The sequence below is a fragment of the Nycticebus coucang genome, chromosome 6, assembly GCF_027406575.1.
Source record: "Nycticebus coucang isolate mNycCou1 chromosome 6, mNycCou1.pri, whole genome shotgun sequence".
NCBI lineage: Eukaryota > Metazoa > Chordata > Mammalia > Primates > Lorisidae > Nycticebus > Nycticebus coucang.
In genome coordinates, this window is record NC_069785.1 from 46,951,334 (window position 1) to 46,973,590 (window position 22,257).

Below are 22,257 nucleotides of genomic sequence, written 5' to 3' on the forward strand. Positions count from 1 at the left end.
AGGCTAAGTGCCCCAGCTGGAGAACCTTTCCCTGGTCCAGGGGTGTCCCTCCTGATAGAGGGCATCATAGCGTGAGGGCTCTGAACCCTGATCTGAAGGGGCAGAGTAAGGGCTGGGGTCCTCTGGAGGAGCAGGACTATGGCAAAGGTGGGCTGGGCAGAGAAGAGTAGGGGGTGGGCACAGGCGGAGCCTTTAGGAAGCCACAGCAACCTGGCTTGCTCCAGGACCACAGGGACTAACAGACCTTTTCTGAGAAATGGGACAGTGAGGCACTTGTGCCTACATAGATCTTCCATGCAGTGAGGAGACCAGATGAGCACATCACCTAACCTTTTAGAGCCTGTTTCCTCATCTGCAAAATGGCTGGATGCTCTCCAAGTCTACTTAAACATAAGGTAACCTAGGCTGGCCCAGTGGCTCACACATGTAATCTTAACACTCTTGGAGACTGAGGTGGGTGGATTGCTTGAGCTCAGGAGTTCGAAACCAGTCCGAGCAAGAGCAAGAACCCCCCCCCCCAAAACTAAAAAACAAAATAGAAAAACTAGCCGGGCCTAGTAGTACACTTCTGTAGTCCCAGGTACTCCAGAAGCTGAGGCAAGAGGATTGCTTGAGCCCAAGAGTATTTAGTTGCTGCGAGCTATGATGTCATACCACTCTACCTGGGGTGGCAGAGACTCTGTCTCCCCCAACCCCCAAACAAACAAAACCAACAAGAACCACAGGACAACCCTCTGGGAGAGAATTCTGAAACAGTGCCCAATTTCAAGTGAGCCTTTCTATTGTCCCCACAGTATGCCTACATTTATCAGATCACATACCCTCAATTTCAAATAGCCAGTGGATTAGAAACACCCAAGTTCTGCCATTCACAGCCACTCAGGAGGTTGCACCTTTAGGTCCTAGAAGAGGCCCTCAGACCGTCACCCGCAGGCGTGGGAGCAGGAGGGCGAGCCGGAGTGGCCCAGCGGGCATTACGGGGCTGGGCCCCAGGCCCTGCGAGTTCCCGCCATGGGCACCAGCCCGGGCGTAGCCAGGCCGCAGGCGGGTGTGGCCCCGCGCGTAGGGCGGGCGGTTAAAGGCACGGCCCCCAGGGGGCGCGCACGGCCGCCCGCGCCGCAGATCTCCGGGAAACGGATGCTTCAGTCAGGGCTGGCGGAGGAAGCGAGCGAGGACTCCGCGGTCCGCCCCGCCAGCCTTCCCGCCTCCGCGGGAGCGCGGCTTCCGCGTGGCACTGCCGGCCCGCTCCCTCCCGCCTGGCGCGCTGCCTCTTTGTCTCTCCGCGTCCCCCTCCTCCTAGACAAATGGCTGTTGGCAGGAAATTGGACGAGCTGTAGGGGAGCGGCGCTCAGCGGCGCGGCGGGGAAGGGTGCCATAGCGCCGGCGGGCCTCGGTGTCCCTAGCCCGGGTGGGAGCAGCGGGGGATGTTTTGACGTCTCGTCAAAGAAAGAACTTGATGCTTCGAAAGTGCTTTTTACAGGCGGCTTATGTCTGCTCCAGAGCTGATTTATAATCAGAATCTGTGCTCGTTTCGCCGTTCCCTCCCCCGTCGGCCTGGGGGCGGCGCCGGAGGTGCGGACGCAGCACTGCCCGGCAGGACTGGGTTTATTTATTGCCTCTGGCCCGGAGCCGGGCGGCCCGGAGACTGCGGTTCCCTCGGGCCGAGCCCTTCCCAATCCACTAGGGCTGTCTCCATCCCAGGGGACTGCCAGACTCTGGGCGGAGCCCTCCGGTGGTTTGGGGGTGGAGGGCGAGTATGAGGTCGTTGCCTCTGCCTTCGGGTCGGTAAGAAGCTGGAGCTGCCAATCCTAAAGTCCCCAGGACACCCCGGCTCTGGAGCCCCTCCTCCAGAGGCTCTGCTTTCTCTCTGGGTAACTCTAAGGCCCCAGCAGCCCTTCCCCTTGAGGAAATAAATTAAGGAACCTCCAGCTTCTATTCGATCTCAGGGAAAGGAGAAGAAAGGTTCGAGAGATGGATCGATCGAGTCGGTGCAAAGAGCCCCAGCCCTCAGCCAGAATGACCGGCACAGGGCTGGGTTCAGGTCTATCAATACCCTGGCTTCACATCTAAAGAGTCCGGATGGCCACGGGGTAGAGCAGGGACATGTGTTCCGCCCCCTTAATGGGCAGTTTGCGGCTGGCATAGTGGTGCACGATTTCAGGGACGCTGCTGAAGGGTGGGCTGTTCTGGCCCAGCACATATTTGTGTTCCTTGGTCCGGGACAGCTTCATGTGCATGAAGCCTTGACTGCTCCTGGGAAGAGGAGAGGAGACCCTAGTGAGTTTGGGCTCTCCTCAGTCCCCAACTCACTCATCCAGTAATCCTCCCCACTGGGACAGCAAGGGTGGTGGTTCCAAGCCAGCTGAAAATAGGGAGGTGGAGGTGGTATGAGTAGGTACCATTAGGCATTGACTTTGTGGTAAGAGCACTTGGGTGTGCCAAGAATGTGTGTACAGGCTGTGTGTGGGTGGAAATGAGTGAACAGTAGCCCCCAACCCTGGGGTCCAGGCACCCCTACCTTCCAGCCTATATAGCCAGGAGAAGGACACTTGTGAGGGGCTGCTGGTGGCTTATGTGGAGCCCTGGGCAGGAGGATGGGATGACAGATGTGACAACCAAGCTAGTTTTGGTTAGGGCTCTCCCTTGCAAAGACCAGGGGAAGAGACAAGCCAATGTGGCAATGCCCCCCAAATCTGGGAATGCTAGCCTACCTCCTCCTGAGGACATCCCTTCACCTTCTTGCTATCTGGGCCTGGGGCCAGCACCACCACCACCACCCTCCATCTACCTGGCCCTTTAGCCTAGAATGACATCATTCCATTCCTGAGAGAGGATATGCTCATGCTCTACTGCCTTGCAACTCCCTGCCACACCCAGGATATCAGCATTAGTGCCTGGCCCTGCTCTCAAGACAAGGACCTCGCTGCTCAGAGCTTTGGCCAGCTCTTCAATGTGCAAGAACCATCAGGCTTGGAGAGAGGGGATGGGGATGAGGCCCCCAGCAAGAACGTCTGTCCTAATTACCACCAGTTTGGTCTCCTTGGCCCTTCTGAGACTTACCCACAGGCAAGGGATAAGGGATGTTTGGTGGGTTCCTGAAGCCTGAGCCTGCTGCTGGCCAGACTCCAGGGACAATGCCAGGGCTCAGAGGCTGGTGTGAAAAGCATGCCTAGTGGTGGTGGTGGAGGGGCTGCTCACCCCTGAGAAGTGAGGCTTGCAAACCTCATCACCTGCCTGTGTTCAAAGAAGGCTGTGCCTGGCCCCATTTCACTAGGCCCACAAGTGAGAAAGCCAAGAGTAAAAAGGCTAAAAGGAGGAGAGAAATGGAAGGAAAAGCCAGGCCCTGAACTTTAGCCCTCTGCCTCTCCTCAGGGCATGGTGTCCTGAAGCCTTAGTCCGGAGCCCAGCAGCCTGCTGGGAAAAGGCCTGGGGACCCCATGGCTGGGTGTGTTAGGGTGTGGGGCCATCAGTACGTCTGAGATAACTGGGGCTTACAGTGACCACATAGGCTTTGGGGATAAGGAGCCAAGGGCCCCAGGTAAACAAAGCCCCCATGGGCAGTGCAGAGGGCAGGAACCTAGTAGGCACCCTCCCCCTCCCCCTATGCCAAGTCCCAGGCCCAAGGCTGGGGAGCAGCATGGGTCCTTCTCTCACCTTTTGCCAGTTTGGGGATGACCCTCCCCCTACTGTCCACTTGGGGGATGGCCTCTTCTGAAAGCTGTTTGTTATATCTTTTCCTGGCCAAGAAAGGCAACAAGTGGCCAGAGACCCCAGCTTCCATCTGTGTAACTGACCTCCTGGGAGAAAAGGATGGCTCTGCTTTCCAACCTTGTGGGACAACGTCTCAAGAGCCCATTAGGACACAGCAAAACCCTAGCCAGAGCCTCAGACCCTCAGGCTGGCGTGGACCAGCTGGCGCACAGGTCCAGGCCAGCAAGGCTTTTCGAGGAAGTTGTTTAATTACCAGTGAAAGCCCTTCCATTAGGGAGAAAAGAGAAACCATAATTGTATTTCAGAGAAACCATTTATATGCAAACGAGGCTCTGGCAGACAGATGCTGGCTGGCTAGATCTGCCAGGGCAAGAACTGACATCCAGGCCTACCTCCCCTTTTTAATCCTCAGGCTAAGGCAGGGAGGGGCCTGCTGGGCTGTACTCAGTCCCAGGATCCAGAACCCTAGCATCTACCCTGGCCTTGGCTATATTGCACTTGAGGGGTGAAGCCCTGCAATGGAATAAATAGCTTGGTTTGTGAAGTCAGATTGAGCTGGGTTCAAATCCTGACTTTGGAGCTTTATTAGCTGGCCTTGATTAAGTCACAAACCTCTTTGAATTTATTTTTGTCTATAAAAAAGAGATCTGTCATGCAGGATGGAGATGGTATATATACTGCTTGGTATGCTCCATGAATTTTAACTATAATTTTTTAAAACAACACATGTTCTTGAAGTTATATAAATTAATTTTTTGACGAATGCATTTTTCTGAAATGCACTTTGATTTTATAATTCACAGACTCCTAGAGTGTGACAGTTGGAAGAAATCTAAGCAATATCTATCAACTTACTTTGCAAAGGGAAAAATGGAGGCCCGGTGAGATTTAGTGATGTGCCTAGTTTTATAAAACCCAAAAATAGAACTCAGGTTACCGGACTACAGTCTGGCACTTTTTCTATTATCTTCTAGTGAAACTGAATAATTATCCCCCAAATGTATCTGGTATGATACTCCTATAGTTCCATAGATTTGATTTGTTTGAAGTGAGGGGTATTTGAATACTCCTAAGAGAATGTGGTAGGATGTGGTACAGATGCCTCAAGAGTGAGGTGGGTGGGTAAATGGACATACCACCCCAACCGGCTGCTATGTGGGGCAGAGTGCAAGCTCTACCAGCCAGAACTCCTGGTTGCCATGGCGAGGGCTGGCCATCCACCAGGGTGCCCAAGGAAGCTGATGCTGGACTGTGTATAACTTCCCACAAGCAGAGCTGATGGTAAGGGATGGTCCTGCCTCCCCCACTTCTCCAGTATACTTTTAGAGCTCAGATACCCCTCCACCCCATCCCTCCACACTCCCCCGGAGTAAACAGGAATAGCTTATATCTGCTGTCCTGCCCCCTCTCAGGACCCACCCCTGCATCTCACCCAGTAGATTCCTCCTATCTCTTTGCCTGCGCTTCCAGAATGTCTTAGACTCCCATGCACAATGATTACTGTGGTAATTCACTGAGCACTCAGCACCATGCTAAGTGCTTCCTGTGTATTATTTCGTTTAATCCTTTCCTATGTTACTATTCTCCCATTTTATTAGTAAGGAAACTGAGACCTAGAGAGGCTAAAGGGACCCCAGATTCCCCAGTGGACTCCGAACTCCTCGAGAATAGGGCTAAGTCTCAGATATCACAGGATCTAGTGCCTGGGGAGTGTTCACCCAGGTTGGGGACAGACTGGCTTGGCTGGGCATGAGGGCAATATTGGAGGGAATTCCTATTCTGTAGTTGTGTCCCTACCCACAGCCTCTGCACTCACTTGAGAGAGAGGGAGAAGTCATTCTTGCTGGTTTCGCTGTTGCGCACCAGGTAGCTGGCCTCTTTGCACAGCCGAAGCAGGTTCTCGGCGTCTGTTCGGCTGATGGCCCCGTGATACCAGCTGAGGATGAGAGAGAGGAGGAGCATCTCTGCTGGGTCCCTCACTGTCTGGGCCCACCCATTCTGGGTGTCCCTTGCAGGGAAGCCAGTGCCAAGAGGGAAGGAGAGGGGAGGGAGTCCCCAGCTGGACACAGACACTCACACCTGGTTTTCCAGAGGCAGTGCTGGATCTGTCCACTCCCCCAGAGGGCTGCTGGGCTCCAGGCTTAGGGGCTTGGCTGACTTGGGGTTCCCTGCAGAGTGTCTGGGAGGTAGCCGCCCCTTCTCCTCCCGAACAGGTGACAGGCAGCTCTTCTCAGATCCTTCAAACTGGGCTGTGGGGAACATACCGATCATGGACTCCAAGGACCCTAGAGGTACAGCCCTACTGAATAGCTGCTGCTGTACCCTACCCCTACTTCCTCCAGCCACACCAAAAGGTCAGAGGACTATTCTTGGGGGGTAGCCCATGCTCATGGGCCTGACTGGCTCTAGGGACATAACCCTAGGTCCATATGCCACACAGGGCCTCCCAGTCCCCACCCTATGGGAGGAGAGGCGAGAGGAAGAACACGAGAAACCACTTAAGCTTCTCCCTCTAGAGCAGCTGACTGCCTTCCCTTATTCCATCCCCCTCAGGGTGGCTTCGGTGCTGATAATATTGTTTCTTTCTTCTCCTCAGAGTTCATTACAGTTCTCCAAATCACCCTGCCAAGCCATTCTGTAGAAATGACTTATCGATCTAAGAACAATTATCCGATTCCCCTTGGTGCCATCTTGACAGGCTAATCCTGCCCAGAGCCGCCAGCCAGCCTGCTCCTCCCCCTGCACCTAGGGTCGCTGCCCACTGGCTCCCCTCCCCCACCTCCAGAAGCCCAGTGCTGGCTAGGGCAGCCTGACAGCTGAGCCAACACAAGGGAGGGGGGAACCTCATTGGGTCACATGGCCACAGGCACACATGCACAGGTGACAGACACCCTCCTTCATCCTGTTATTTACAAAATACCCACAACACTCATGCACAAATGTACAAACAGGCGCTCACACCTGTGCACACACCCTTGGGTACTCATTCTGGGCAAACTAAATGTAGACGAAGAATTAAGTGCTTTTTTCCTCCCCATTTGGGCTCTTTTCTTTCTCTCCGCATAGCACTTTTAAGCCCTTGCTGTTTTTCAGTCACCAGATGCAAGATCAGATCCTCTCTCTCCTTTACTCCAAGCTTGATACTACCTCATTGCTGAAGGATCGGTCAGGCAAAGTTTTCCCAAAGAAGAGAATTTAAAATAGTGGATCTTTCCTTCCCCTACTTTTAAAACAGAAAAACAAAAGATAAAATAACAGTGGATCTTGGCCAGGCTCAGTAGCTCATGCCTGTAATCCCAGCACTCTGGGAAGCCAAGGTGGGTGGATTGCCTGAGCTCATGAGTTCGAGACCAGCCTGAGCAAGAGCGAGACCCTGTCTCTAAAAAAAAAATAAATAAATAACTGGGTGTGGGCACCTGTAGTCCCAGCTACTCAGGAGGCTGAGGCAAGAGTATCACTTGAGCCCAAGAGTTTGCTGTGAGCTATGATGCCACCGCATTCTACGGAGGGTGACAAAATAAGACTCTGTCTCAAAAAAAAAAAAAAAAAAAGTGAATCTTTGTGGTGTACTGAGAAACATATTGAGAGACCCCTTCCCCACAGTTCTGGGAAAAGAGGGGAATGTACATTTTTGTTTCTTCCTTTTTCCTCCAGGATTAAAGAGATTCTTCCTGGGGTCTCTAAATCCTGCCCCACCTCTCAACTCCTCAAACCCAAGCCCACAGGGCCTGGGGTAAGAGGACATGTCCCCTTGGCCAGAAGCCCCACAGGACCCACCGCTGCTGTCCTCCAGGCTGGGCTCAGGGAGGGGCGAGGCTGGACCGGAGATGTCCCTGTCCCCATCAGGCAGGGAGGGGCTGCTGTCCAGCTGTCCCACGGGCGGAGGCCAAGGTAGGTCTTTGATAACCTTAATGTCAACTGGAGCCAATGGCAAAAGAGAGGAGAGAGACAGACAGTGACAGAGACAGAGACAGAAAGAAGCAAAGGTTGAGACACCAAAACTCAGAGCTAGGACACAGGATAGCCTAGAAAGGAGAGGCAGAGGCAGGGGAGGGAGCGAGACTCTCAGAGGGCTGGACAAAGCCAACGTTGACCACAACAGGCTGGTCAAAGGGTTGGGGGCTTGGGTAGCAAGCAGCAGGATGCAGGGTCTTGTTCTGCCAGCCCCATGGGTCCCCTTCGTCTGAACTCTCACAAGCCTCCAGGGCCCAAAGAACAGAGAAAAAGGAGGACTAGGAGCTTCCCACACCTCCCCACACCACACCCAGGTTCCCACAGCCTGTTGGCACCCCCAGCCTCGCCTCCCTTTCTTCTCTTCCCCACAGCCTGGGAACTGGCGGGCAGTACAAGTGGTTGTCAGGAATATGCAGACTTGGGGCAGATGTTTTATTGAAATTTAGCTGCCCTCCATCCTGAGAAGAGTGATGCCACCAGTGGCTGCAGGACTGCTAACGAGGTTTCCTAATGACGAGCATAGATTTTCCCATTAAGCAATCCAAACAGTATTGATTCTCCAAGGAGACTTCTGGAGATAAACGGCCCATCCTCAATGGTCTGTGCTTTACAGGAAACAAATTAGAAACCCATGGCTTCCCAGTCTGGTGGCCAGGGTGGGGAAAATTGGTTCCAGCTGGAGGATGAGCCCCTTGCCCAAGGAGGGGTGAGGGGCCCCTGGTGGCATTTAAGCCCACTATGTCCTTACTAAATAGAGGATCCAGGAGGGAAAGAATTCTCCTCACTCTGGGCCCTTGCTCCACCCATCTCAGATCACCAACATGCACTTTTCCCCGGTGGACTTAGGCTTGGGATGGACAGTGGTATGGCTGGAATAGTAGAGATCTGATCCTTATTGAGCAATCAGGGGATTTCTTACAGCCTCCCTCTGCACCTCTGAAATTCCCCTGGGGCCAGACACCCCTGGTTTGGCAGGATCCCCCACTGAGAGGCACAGCCCTAGAATTCAGGTTACACGAACAGCTGTTTTCATTGTTGCAAGTGTTAATTTCCACCTTCTGTTAAATGTCAGTATTTAACATACTCTATGCCACAAGTTTTGTACTTTTGTTTTATAATTTCTTTATTTTTAAACAAACCCAGCTCCACAAAAAAATGGAAGTAGCCCAAGCCTCTTTGCCTCTGAGATGTGGTCGATGCAGAGAAACACCTTCATCCTTTTCCTGTGCCCATTCCCTGAGTCTGTGCAGTGCTGTGTCCACACTGCCCACCTCCCCACTCTCTGCAGTACAGAACTCAACTACATTTCGCTCCTGGGCCTCCCTGGGCTCCTCGGGTCCACTCTTTCCCTTCTCCTGAGCCTGGAAGGCTGTTGAGAGGTCCCAGTGGACCTGTCCTCTCCATCAGGACTCACCTGCAAAGGCTTTGGAAATCCTCTCCTTCTTCCACTCCCAGGGCTGGTCGTACTCCTCAGGGGGCCTCTCATCATCTTCTGGCAGGCGGGATTCCCGGGGCCAATGGGCCCCCTCACCTTCTGGGGTGGCCCCCTCTTCCTCTGGCTCATAGGGTGTGTCATACAGAGGCAAGAGCTGGGCTGCTGTCTCCTTGGAGCCCCGGATCTCTGACAGGGCAAGGAGAAGGGAAGAGGTATGAGCTCAGCCCTGTTCATCTGGCTCCCTCCTCCAGCAAGATGTCCTGCCTCAGAGGGGAAGTCAGAAGCCACACAGCCTGGGTCCCTCACCCTCCAAAAACTTCTAGGTCTCCAAAAACAATAGAGACAGGGGCGTGAAAGACAGGAAAAGGATTCCACAAAGTCCAGCAAGGGCTGGGTAGCCCAAGTTTACATGTTTAGGAAATGGAGGCATCTATCTCCTCTTTGTTGCCAAACTCCATTTATTTCCCTGTGTCTACAGTGATATCTTTTCACAATCATAAAGTCCTTCTTTGCTACTAAGACACCGCTGACCACCCCTTTCTGAAACTTGCCCTTTTGACAGTCATTTTCATAGATTGTCCTCTCTGACCCCCTAATTTGGTCTTTTTTCGTGGATCCTCTGTTGGCCTCTGTTCCCCAAGGCCAGGTCTCATTCATCTCTCCCTACCCTAACTCTTTGAATTACTTGCCCAGCCTCATAGTACCTATTACATCTGTATTTCTAGTCAAGTGTTTCTATTACCATAAATATCTTTCACTTTAACATCCCATTGTTTCAAACTCACCACACCTTCTCCAAAGCTAGTGATTCTCTTTTGGGGATCTCTGGCCCCAATGAAAATCTGATAAAAGTTATAGATGCTCCCTGGGTTCTTTCAAATACAATTCCAGAGCATTCATCGACCTCCTGAGGGTCAGCCTCTCACTTTCTCCATTTCTGTCTACTACACTGTTCTTGAACCTGGCCCTCCTTCAGTCTCCAGATCCCATCTATTCATTGCCAACATGTGATGACTTTCTCTACATCTCCCCATATCTAGATTATTGCTAAGATGAACCTCCATTTCACAGGCTCATGTTCCCATGGGCTCCATGAATAATACTTCTGGGATAACACCCCACCACTCTCTGTCTCCCTTGCCACCTCTCCCAAGGAAGAAGAGCAGCTTATCTGATTGGCTAGAGAATGGGCAAGGAGAAGGGAAGTCACATTTTTCCAATTCTCAGATCTGCCTTCTTGCAGAGAGAGAACATTCTGACTCTTTCTCCTCCATGCAGTGAGTGGCCTGACCCTGTACAGTATCCTACAGCTGTCCTGCACTGCCCAAGCCAGAGTGGGCAAGTTTAATTCTGTGACCAAGTATTAAGAAGACCATTGTGATGACATAGCTAAGTAATGTTCTCCAGTCAACTCTATCAGTAATAAAGCTGACGTTTTAATCTCAATCAGTCTGTTACCTTAGTCTTATTTCTCAATTATTTCCAGGCTCAAGGGAGAAAGAAAGAGAGGCTAATTATTGGCTACTAAAGCCCCAATAATTTCCTTTTTCTTTCTTTCTTTTTTTTTTTTTTTTTAGAGACAGTCTTATTTTGTTGCCCTCGGTAGAGTACTGTGGCATCATAGCTCACAGCAACCTCCACCTCTTGGGCTTAGACAATTCTCTTGCCTCAGCCTCCTGAGGCGCTGGGACTACAGGCACCCACCATAATGCTCAGCTTTTTTTTGTTGAAGTTTGGCCACCCTCGGTATATGGGGCCGGCACCCTACCCTGAGGTGAACCATAGGCGCCACCTGAAGCCCCAATAATTTTCACAACAGCCTGCTAACTTAACTTTCTGATGCCCACTTCTTCCTGTCCATTCTGCACACAAAAGCCTTAGTAATCCTCTTAAAATACCATACTTGACCTGTTCCTTTCTTGCTCAAGAATTCATAATGGCTCCATTCTCCCTTTGGAGCAAGTCCAAACACCTCATTCCAACTTGAGAAGCACTTTACTGCTCCTCTTGGTCTCTCTCATCTTAGCTCCCATGTACATCCAGAACTAACATTATCTGCCCCTGAACAAACTTTCTCTCATCCTAGAGGCCCTGGCTTAGACTCACCTACCTTGTCCTCCTCTTTGATCATGACTTGGTCTTATTCCCTGGACCTTCTCTTGGCCTCTGTTCCCCAAAGCCATGTCTATTCATCTCTCTCTACCTAATTCCTTGAACTACTTGCCCAGCCTCACAGCATCCATTGCATCTATATTTTTAGTCACGTTTTTCCAATTGTCATACTGATATGTCACTTTGACATCCCATCATTTCAAACTTATCACCTTCCCCAAAGCAAGTGATTCTCTTTGGGAGATCCTTGACCCCCCCAGCCCACCCATACAATCTACTATCCCATGCCTCTCACTCACCAGCCATCATCTTCTGAGCCTCATAGGGTTCCATGTAGCCATCATTTTCAGAGACCTTCTCTGGGACTCCTGAAGCTCCTGCTGAGCCTTCACCAGTCTCCTGAACATCAAATGGATCAGCATAGTCTTCTAGGATTGCCAACTGTGGGAGTGAATAAAGTGGCCTTCAGACAACTGAGAGGCAGTTTGCTTCTTCCCAGATGCTCTGTCCATGGAAGCAAGAGTCCTGGGTAGGCTGCCTTAGACACGGAGCCTAGGTACCCAAGGACAGGCTTTGAGCTTGGATGGAGACAAGCTCTGGCTCTTCCTAGTAGAGTTCTCCTACTAGGCCACGAACCAAGTAGTGTATCTTCCTTTTCTGCTAATTCTGTGCCTCTGGGTCATCTCTCAGGTGAATTGTCCAGAATGAGGTTACTGGGCATTAGGTCCTATTTTGGTCAAGGTCCAAGCAGGATTAAGAATCTACACCAAGTGGTTCAAAATAGAGAATTAATTCAAAAAACTTATTACAAAAGTGTTGGAATAGTTCAAAGAATAAGCAAGGAATTATAAAGCACCTTAGAAGTTAGCATGGTCTATGCCTACCAGGGCACTTCCAGACACTGAACAAATAAACAGCTGCTGATCATCAAGGAAAGAAAGGCTGGCTGGGCTCAGTGGCTCACACCTGTAATCCTACCACTCTGGGAGGCTGAGGAAAGTGGATCGCCTGAGCTCAGCCTGAGCAAGAGTGAGACCCTGTCTCTACTAAAAATAGAAAAGTTGCCTGGCATTGTGGTGTGTGCCTATAGTCCTAGCTACCTGGGAGGCTGAGGCAAGAGGATCTTCCCAAGCCCAACAGTCAGGAGTTGCTGTGAACTATGATGCTATTGCACTCTACCCAAGGAGACAGAGTGAGATTGTCTCAAAAAAAAAAAAAAAAAAAAAAGTAAGCAAAGGGCTGAGTACTCACTTTTTCACAGTTCATTTGATTTATCCTCACAACATTCCTGTCATGTAGGTATTATCCCCATTTTAAGGAATTGGAGGCCTGGTGCAGTAAGGAATCACTATGCCCAAGAGCACTTGCTGCATAAGTGGAGAAATCAGGATTGGAACCCTTGCCCTTTGTGCAAAAGGCTACCAACCTGCCTAAGGGTCATCCTTGCTGTCTTGAAAGAGAGAAAATGCTGGAGTCATGCTTTGGGGCAGTCCTGAGGCTCTGCTGAAATCTGCTGGCAGCTGGGTCACAGGGACAGGAAAGGCCTTGCCTCAGCCCTCTACTCCCTACACACTGCCCCTTCCTCCCACAGAGTTGCTCATGGCCACTCCTCTGTCCCTGTTCCCACCCTGTGCAGTGCAAACTGCAAACCACACACCCTGCAGAGGCACTCAAGGTGCTCAGGGTAGGGCACAGGAGAGGACAATAGAGCCTTTCTCCAAGCTGGGTATAGCTTCTCCTAGGGGGCTGGCTGAGGCAGACACAAAGCCCAGCCCACCCAGGGCTGGCAGCACCCGGAGGCACTGCACCACTGTGTTGACAAGTGACAGCCAATAGGAGATGGCTTTGGAGCCTGTGGTATGGGGAGAGGCCACCCTCACCTTCCTTCTAATCTTAGTTGACACTTTGGTTGTGAGCCGGGCCGTGGGAGTCAGCTGGGCTAGGAGGCTGTGGTGGGATGGCTCTGCCCTGGGTTAGAGGATCTGGGAATGAGGACGACTAGGAAGGCAGAGATGGAGAAAGGAACCTCCCCACCTCAGATACCCCTTCTGCATGTTCCTTTGACCCTGCCAGCCTCCCTGGGGGCCTTTGAGGTATGTCCCAGTGCCTCCTACCATCTCACTCTCAGGTCTTCAGCAACCCCCTTGTCCCACTCCACCCTCAGCTCCTTCAACTCCCTTGCACCTCTGCCTGCTGGTGGGATGACCACCTCAGATCATCCCATCACCACCACTAAAGCGTTCACTGCTTGGTGTCATTTCCATCTCTCCTGTTCCAATAAGCACCTGACCACACAGTCAGCACTAGAAAAATGTCTCTCTCTACTATGTCATCACCTATCATACCTGGGAGCGCTTTACCTCTAGTCCTCCTTCCTCCAGGAAGCAGGGAAAAGAAATCCACTCACCCCTACCCCACTCAAGCTGCTTCCTCTTAGGCCAACTGGCACCCACAGTGCCATCCCTTGACCAAGGGGGCTCTGGAGTCAGCCCATCCCTGCTGATCCTGACAGTTGGCACTCAGACTCACACTCATATGTGGCAACTACTTAACAGTGTTTGAATCACCTGATATATGAAACCTTTTTTTTTTTTTTTGCAGTTTTTGGCCAGGGCTGGGTTTGAACCTGCCACCTCCAGCATATGGGGCCGGCGCCCTACTCCATTGAGCCACAGGTGCCGCCCTATCCCTAAACCTTTTCAATGACTCTCTACTGCTATAAGAAAAAGTCTGAAGTTAAAGAGATCTAAAAGATTCCACTTTTCTCTTTGGTTTCTCTCTACCTACCTTAGATCACTCTGTTACCTGAGAGCTCTAGGCTCTCTTTTACCTGGAAGGCTTTCCTCTTCCTCCTGGACTGATCATCTCTTACTGCTTACTGTATTTCTTCAGAAAGTTTTTGTACCTTTGTGCTGGGCTATTATTACATTTTATCATAAAGTTTTATTCTGTCTTCCTGCAGACTGTGAGCTTCCTGAGGGCAGGAACCATGTTTACTGATAAATTCCTGAAAGCTCTCAGGAAATATTTGCTAAATCCATTCATATAAAACAAGAATAGACAAAAAGGACTTTTTCCTGTTCATTAAGAAGAGAGAGGAAGCCCAAATCTGAGTAGGGTAGGGTCGTATGGGGGACTAAGTATTTTCTGGTGAAGCTGTGTCCTCAGAAGCTGCTTGGTGAGTGGAGGTGTCCCCAATGACCCTCCCACTCTCCTCCACTCCATGGACCCCCCCCAGAACCCCCCTCCAAGCCTCGTCAGAACACAGTTCCCTTCCCATTGGAGCCCTGGGCACATGCCCAGAGCTTCTACCCCTCCCAGGCTGGCGTGGGCTTCCCCAGCCCCAGCCTGCAATGCCCGTGGGCGTCCAGGTGGCAACTCTGCGGGCAACTCAATGGCTCCTCTGTTTAATTCCTGGCTCCACACCCTGCTCCAGGAAGCCCCGGCCCAGCGCCCTGGGCTCAGGTGGCCAGATGAGCCACCCACAGGCCTGGGAGTCAGAAGCAGCAGCAGAGACAACAGCTGGGAAGACGGGCAGGATGGGTGTCCACCCTGGGCACAGCAGATCTCAAGCAGAGCCCAGGCCTGCTTTCCCAGTGGCTTCTAGGTCCTGTGAAGATAATCTGCTTATTGGGGGAAACTGTTGTTATAGGCTACCACAATTTGTTATTTTGCATTTGGTCCTTTTGCCCACTCTGATGTGCTCACTGCTGTATCCTGCACCCATCACAGGGCCCAGCAGGTGTTCTAGGACATTTACTGGATGTTCCAAAGGCCTCCACCCCAGACTATTTGCTGTGACATCAGCTTTCAGATCTCCATTCATTCTGACCTATGACCAGTAGTGGCTGCAGGAGATGCTACCTGTGAATAGGGATCAAAGCCTCTGGCACAAGGGCAGAAGGGAGGGATTGTCCACAAAAGGCCTGGGACAAAGTACCTAAAACCAAGGCTGATTGATATTTAGGCATATAGCCAGAATGCTGTTGAAATGCTGAAATATTTCCAAACTAGTAGGTAAAGTGGCTGCTAGCCAGAGGGTCCCTTGTCCCTCTCCCTCCTGCCATCCAGCAGGGTGCCTCCAAGACCCTGTGATTGTGTCTGTCCCAACGGGGAAATGCCAGCTGTCACACTTTGAATTTCCTTCCTGCCCAAGCCTCTCCTGAGGTGGCTAGCAGGCCCACCATCTGGTTCATCTCCCACTCTGCAGCTGGGACATGCAACACATTCAATAACTCAGCCGTGAGCTCCAAAGGATACAAGTCCAGGAGGAGAGAGGGGGCACCCGTTACAGGATGCTAGGTCAGCAGGTCTCCATACCTACTATATTCCCTTTCCTCTGCTTCTTCAGCTTACATTTAATGTCTGGAAACCTCTGTCTTTTTATCTGTAGAATGAGGATGATAATAGTACCTATTTCGTAGGGTTGGAAGGAGGAAAATGAATTTGTAAAAGTTCTAGCCCAGAGGCTGGCATGGAGTCAGTAATCAATAAATGTTAGCACATTGGGCAGCGCCTGTGGCTCAACAGAGTAGGGTGCCAGCCCCATATGCCGGAGGTGGCGGGTTCAAACCCAGCTCCGGCCAAAAACTGCAAAAAATAAATAAATAAATAAATGTTAGCACTAAAGATAATCTTTTATATTCAGGTATTGAGGTCCCAAAGTTTAGGTGTTTGTTTAGGGTATGCAGCCAGTCAGCAGCAGAGACAAGACTGGGACCCAGGTTTCCTGACTCTTAGTGCCATTATCAGATTTCCAAAAATATAGAAAATGCAGCATCTTCTCTCTTCTACTTGTTAATATTTAAAATATACTTCAAATCTGAAAGTCCTGTGGCAAAAAAATCTGATTAATTCAGTAATTCCCCAAAGTATTTAACCATGGAATCCATTTGTCACTGATAGACCTATTAACCTGTTACACTGTGGGAAACACTACACTACTTACCACCTTCCCCAAGAACAAGCTTTTTGTATGCACTGTTCCTAGTTATTGGAATGCCCTTCTCCTATTTTATCTGCCTGGGAAACTACTTTCCAAGAAATACATTTATTTTCCTTTTCTAATTACAAGGGCAATGTCATGTTTATAAAACAGTCAAACATTTCACACATGTAACCGATCCTACCAATGCTCAAAAGACCCCTGGGTGCGTCTGGGGCCACCTCAAGATTGGGCAGTAAGTGGTGGTTTTCAGCATTCAGGAAATGGTGAACTCAGCACAAAACAATGCCCCTTATTCCTTCTCTTGTTCACCAGGAAATACTTATGGAACACCTCCTCTCTGTCAGGTAGCTAGGTGCGGAGGTCCCAAGCATGATGAGCAGTGAGTCTGGAGTCAGGTGACTGGCTATAAACCTCAGCTCTACTACTTACTAGCTGAGGAACCATGCAAGTGTGACCCAACAGTCCTGTCCCTCAGTTTCCCCATGTATAACCTGGAGATGGTAACAGAATCTTCTTCATAGGGTTGTTGTAAGGATCAACTGATATAATACATGTCAGCTGCTTCAAAATGGTGCCAGGCACAGGTAAGTGCTCAGTAAATGTCAGCTACTATATTATTAAAGATGAAAAAACTATTCTGGGTCCTCCAGAAGCTCACAGGGACAGATACAAAATAGGTTTCACAAGACTGAAGTGCCTTGGGGATGTTGTGAAGACCCCAGGCTAAAGCACCACACTCTGGGGGCACCCATGGGCCCACTACTCATAGTGTTTGGGCCCCACCTTTGCTCTCACATACTAATCATGCCCATTCGTGGTGAGGGCAAGTGGAGTGGGCAGCAGGCTCCTCCTCAGTCCTGGGCCCCAGCCAGGGCTTGCTCAGCCCAGCCAGCTCCTCCCTCCATGTTCCTCAGGGTCCCAGCTGTTCCTGGCTGCCCACAGGCAGGGCGCCAGAGCTGAGGTGTCATTGAGTCACTCACTGGCCAAGCACAGATGTCTTCCAGACAGAGTGAGTGCTGCAGTATGCTGCACTGAGTAGAGGGGACAGGCCTGCCACACAATTGGAGCCACAGGCTTCGGTCACCCTCAAAGCACTAGTAATGGCAGAGATGGCTAGCCTGGACCAAAGAGTTAAGAGGTCTAACCAGCCCACAGAGGCCCCTTCAGCTGGACACCGGCTTCTCCAGGACTTTCCCCTCCCCTCTGTCTCTAGCAGAGAACACATGCAAGATAAGCAGATCAGACCCTAGAGTCTGTAGAAATCACAAGGAGGAACATTAAAGCAGACAAGCAGACAAACTAAGAAAAGGCAAGGACCAGGTCTTCCAGGGTGCAATGACCCTTTCAAAGCCTAGGCCACATACCTAATGACACACACACACTCAGGGAACATGGCTAGGGGATGGTCCTACACGGGCAGCCTCTACACAGCACCCACCTAACCTCAAGACAGGAATGTCTTATTCAACCTTGAACACCCTATCTGTTCACTCCTTTCCAACATTGGGCCTAAATGATGCAAAAGTCCCTATGGATACCATCTGTGAGGTACATCTAGTTTTTCTAGTTTTTATGATTTTTTTTTTTTTTAGAGATGGGGTCTTGCTCTGTTGCACAGGCTGGAATGCAGTGGCATGATCATAGCACTCTGTAGTCTTGAACTCCTGGGCTCAGGTGATTATACTACCTCAGCCTGCCAGTAACTGGGACTACAGGTGTGTGTCACCATGCCCAGCAGAGGTACATCTACTTTTAAATGTTCTCAATATTTGGGGGTTTGTGAACCCTTCTGAGAGTCGGAGAGCTATAAGCCTCCCCCCCCACCCCCATGGAAAATCTCTGCACATAATTTCTGGAGGCTCATGAACTCCAGGAATACCTCCTTGAGCTAAGAAGAGGAGCCTGGTTTCAATACAGGGTAACTTCTCATTTCATTGTCCATGTCACACACACACCCCTACACACACACTATCTTGGCGTGATGGAGGCAAAGGACATTTTGTGCAGACGGTCATAGGCAGCTCAGAGCTTCATGCAATCAGGCCCTGCTGTTCCTATATCCATTCCCTTCCCAAATTAGACATGTTTTTTTCTGTTGAAGGTCTGAGAAAAGGGAGCAAAGCAAGGGGAGGGTGCAGCTCTGTAGCCCCTCTGCCAGAGTGTGGCCTGGAGGCTGGACAGGGGTCAAGTGCTATGAGGGAGCTTTTCCTGCGGCCAGATGGCAAAGACCCTGCCTGCCCATTGCAGGGTGTGATTCCTGCTACTCTCACACCTGCCCTGCCAGGCCTGCCCAGATGGCCATCCTTGTACCCCTGCCAACTACAGCAGTGGGTCTGAGGGTGGGCTGGTAGCCAGAACCCTGCATGGATAGAGGGCTAATGGTCCTAAGCCCACAGGGCCTCTTGGGGGCCTGCCCAGGTCCCTGTTCTCTCCTGCCCACACTCACTGGGTTTCTCCTCAATCCCTCTGGCTTGTCACAGAAGTAACTCCACATATTTCATCAATCTCATAATCTAGCCCTTGTCAGAGAGTTCTGAACCTCCCTTCCCTGGCACCAGCCACTGGGCTCCAGGAGGAGAGAAGCTAGCCCTGCCCAAGGCACATCCAGTCTCCATGTCACCTCAAGAGGAGACCTCAAAGCAACCACTCAAGGGCAAAGCTGAGAGGAGCAGAAGCAGAGAGCAGGGAGAAAACAGCCACACAGTGCAGAAGCACTAGCTCAGCAGGGCACAGTGGCAGGGCCAGCTCACCATCCTGGGACAGCATCTTTCTGAGCTCTATAGGCAGGTGTTGCTCAGTAGGCCGGAGAGGTGCTCAGACACTTAGGTTTAGAGTAAGGGGCTCAGGCACCCTGTCTGGGCTCTTCCTAGGGGAAGACTCTGACCCCAAACTCTGAGATAGGGAGCTGCCCTCTCTAAACTGTGGGAAGCCCCAAGTCAGGGCCCACAGAGACAGTGTCCCTGCCCCTGGGCCAGCTCAGATGGCATCCTGGGTCTTTCTCATCACACCCATTGAAGAAACCACAGATTGTGTGATTCCTGGGAGAGCCTGCTGTATTTCAGATTCTCCTGAATCTGACAAAGGAGTCAGACATCTCTTGGCCCCCAAGTCTGAATAGCACACAGATCACAGAGCTAACCCAAGCTGAGGCATGGAGACCCTCAGCAAGAAGAGGCTGTGAGTCTCTGCATGGCTCTGTGGGTGGAGCACCTTCCCTGGGGGGTGGGGGTGGGGGGGTCTCTGGGGAAATGTGCAAGAGGAGCTGTGGCTAGGCAAGTCCCTGACCCTCAGGCCATCCTGGAGTGGACAGGCACCACTCAGGACATATTTGAACCCCTCCTATGCCAAGCATTGTGTCAGGCGCTTGAGAGACACAGACAAGAAGAGGATGTCGTCCTTGTCCTGGAGCAGCCCACAGCTTGATGGGCAGCCTTTTAGGTCATTTCAAGCCAATGCACAGAGAAGGGCCAAGGACAGCTCAAGCTTGTATTGTCTGTGCCAAACAGGCAGTGGTCAGAGAGCAGGAGACTAGCTGGACAGTGATGAGAACCAGGCCCAGCACTCTCCTCCGCCTCACTGCCACCACCTCCATCACATCACACAATAGCGGGGGACAATTAGGAAGCAGAAGAGCATAATCTAAAAGTGCCCTTGAACCTTCCTCTGCAGACTAAGGATCCTGGCCCAGGATATGCAGCCATGCCCCATGGCAGGAACTAGGGAAAAATAATTCACATTCCTGAGGCTTCTGCTCTGACCCTGACACATCTCTCTCATCCAGGAAATCAGGCAAAATGGCATGCTCTCTTAGCTAAAAGCCCCGATTTTGTAGACCACAGATTCAACAGCAACTTTGCTCTCCAATCAAATAAAAATGCTCTCCTCTGTTGAGGAGAGGGGAGTAAGCCCTAGAGCTGAGCTCCCAGGGATGAGTAAAGAAGGACAACAGAATCATCATCATAAAATTCAGGGCTATAGGACTGGGGATGGCTTTCAGCTGTTACTGTGCCAGGAAGAATCCTGTGGACTGCGAATGCCCTGCTCACCTTCCTATTCCAGCGCCTGCAGACCCCAGAGAGACTTTAGCCTCCCTCAGAATGAATCCAGGGAGGAGGAGGCCAAGAGGGAGGTGGCATAGGCTTTCACTTAGCCCCATTTGGGCAACAGGTCCTGAGCACCGCCTGTCCTCATAGCAGGAGGAACAAGGGAAGAAGTGAGGAGTGGACCTGGACCCTAGTGGTCAGCATCCTCAGCAAGAGCTGCCTGCTGCCTGTCCTGGCTTCTTAAGAACAGAAGCCTGTTCAGCTCCAGCCCCACTGGGTAGGGCAACAGCCAGCTCTAGTTCTGTTCACAGGGAGACACCCCAGCCTTCACCTCCTTTCTGGGGCTTCAGCACCTGCAAGGATGTTGGACTCCCGGATGAGGAGGAAGAGGGCAAGAAGGAGGAGGGGGAGGAAAGAGGAGGAGGGGAGGAGAAGAGGGAGAGGAGCAGCAGGAGGGCAGAGCTTTGTGCTGGCTTTGCCCTGGGGGAAGGGTCAGAGATCAAAGGGCGGTAATCTGCTGCTCCCAGAGGGGCAGAAAGGCCATAAACTACAGGGGGATCTGGAGAGGGGGGCACCTCAATTCCCAACAGAAAAAGGCTCCCGGATCTGGCTCCAGGGCTGTAAAGTGGAGAGAGAATTCGGGAAAGGGAGGGTCATCAATCCTGAGGCCATAACAGGGGATAGGGGCAGAGTTTGGGGCTCCTGTCCCAGATTAGTCCATCAAGAATCTGAACAAAGGTGGCTTAAGACTCACAGCCTCGAGGTCAGGGGCTCGTGCCGGCTAGTAGCCGTGGCACAGAGAGGCCCGACTCAGGCCCGCCACCTTTGTCCCTCACACAACCTCCAGACCACTAACCACCTCCCCTTCCCGGCCACCCCCGCCTGGCGCAGCACTCACCCTGTCGCTACTCGCCGGGGGTCCTGTGATCCGCTCATCGGCAGGGGGCGCTGGGGGTCCTGGGGTCTCGACCCTAATAAGGCGGTGCGGGGGCGAGCCGTGGCGCGGGGGCGGCGTGGGGCCGGGGACAGCGGGGGTGGCGAGGGCTGAGGAACCGGACGACACCCCGGAGTAGGGGTCTTCGAAGTCGCGTTCCCGCTGCAGCCGGTAGGCGGCCAGTATGTCCGGGGGCGGCGCGGGGGGCGCCGCAGGGGAGGGAGCGGGGGCACGGTAGTCCGGCTCCGGGGGCGCCGGTTTGCTGCCCCCTCCGCCGCCGCTCCCCCCGCGGAAGCCCAGGTGCTCCCGGAGCCACTTGGCTACCCCGCCGCTGCCGCCCCCTCCTGGGCCGGCTCCCGCACCCCCGGTGCCCCGGCGGGACCCCCCCGAGCCACCCCCGGCACTCCCTTGCGCCCGCGGCCCGGGGCGGGAGCCCGCCGGAGGAGCTCCGCTCAGTAACATGGGGCCCGCCAGACTGAGCCAGGGAAGCTCAGTGGCCCGGTGGGGGGCGGAGGCGGAGCTCCGTCGGGCGGAGAGAGGGGGCGGGGCTCGTCTGTAACAAGGGAGGGGCGGGGCTCCGCTGGTGAACAGGGTCTGCCTCCCCCGCAACCTGCATCCCGGGCTTCCAGCCCAAGTGGACGTGCGCGAAGTGAAGTGGAGACCCTGGGTCAGGGAATGCGACCCTTGCACTGAGTGTGAATTCTCCAAGGTACACACCAATCCCCATTTGTTCCTGTTCCCTATCTCACTGCTCGTGCGAGGCGCGGAGAGGGTAGCCCCCAGACTCCTAGGTCTGGGGCGCTTTCCGCTCTTCCTCTTCTCTCTTCCTAGGCCCCCCAAACCGGGAAATAATACTCTAGGAGAAAAATCTAGTGAGGGCAAGAGGAGCTGTTTCATAAGAAGATGTGTCTGTAACAACCCATTCCCCCATCCCGATGTTACCTTGGGAGCCCCACCTACCTCCTCCCATCCAACTGCACTCACCGCACATATCCGAACCTATCAATCCACGCAAACATCTCACATCACATACAAACAACTACCTAAAGACATCCACTTCCCCCGTGGCGTTTGCACACGCGCTGTCCTCACACATAAACAGCCCTCCTGCAAACACCCC

The 22,257-nt window shown here is 52.3% G+C and overlaps 1 protein-coding gene across 2 annotated transcripts; it reads right to left on the reverse strand.

Moving 5' to 3' along the window:
- Positions 1–900: 900 nt before the first annotated feature.
- On the reverse strand, positions 901–21,623 carry SHF (Src homology 2 domain containing F). 2 transcript variants are annotated; one of them, XM_053593594.1, is made up of 7 exons: positions 21,102–21,623; positions 11,512–11,653; positions 9,080–9,286; positions 7,489–7,629; positions 5,789–5,960; positions 5,528–5,647; positions 901–2,253 (listed from the first exon to the last, which is right to left on the reverse strand). In XM_053593594.1, the coding sequence occupies exons 1-7, from the start codon at positions 21,597–21,599 to the stop codon at positions 2,067–2,069; spliced, it is 1,467 nt and encodes a 488-aa protein (XP_053449569.1). In that variant the 5' UTR covers positions 21,600–21,623; the 3' UTR covers positions 901–2,066. The 2 variants fall into 2 exon arrangements, with proteins under 2 accessions (XP_053449569.1, XP_053449570.1); XM_053593595.1 differs by lacking the exon at positions 7,489–7,629 and having other exon boundaries at positions 21,102–21,622.
- Positions 21,624–22,257: the final 634 nt, after the last annotated feature.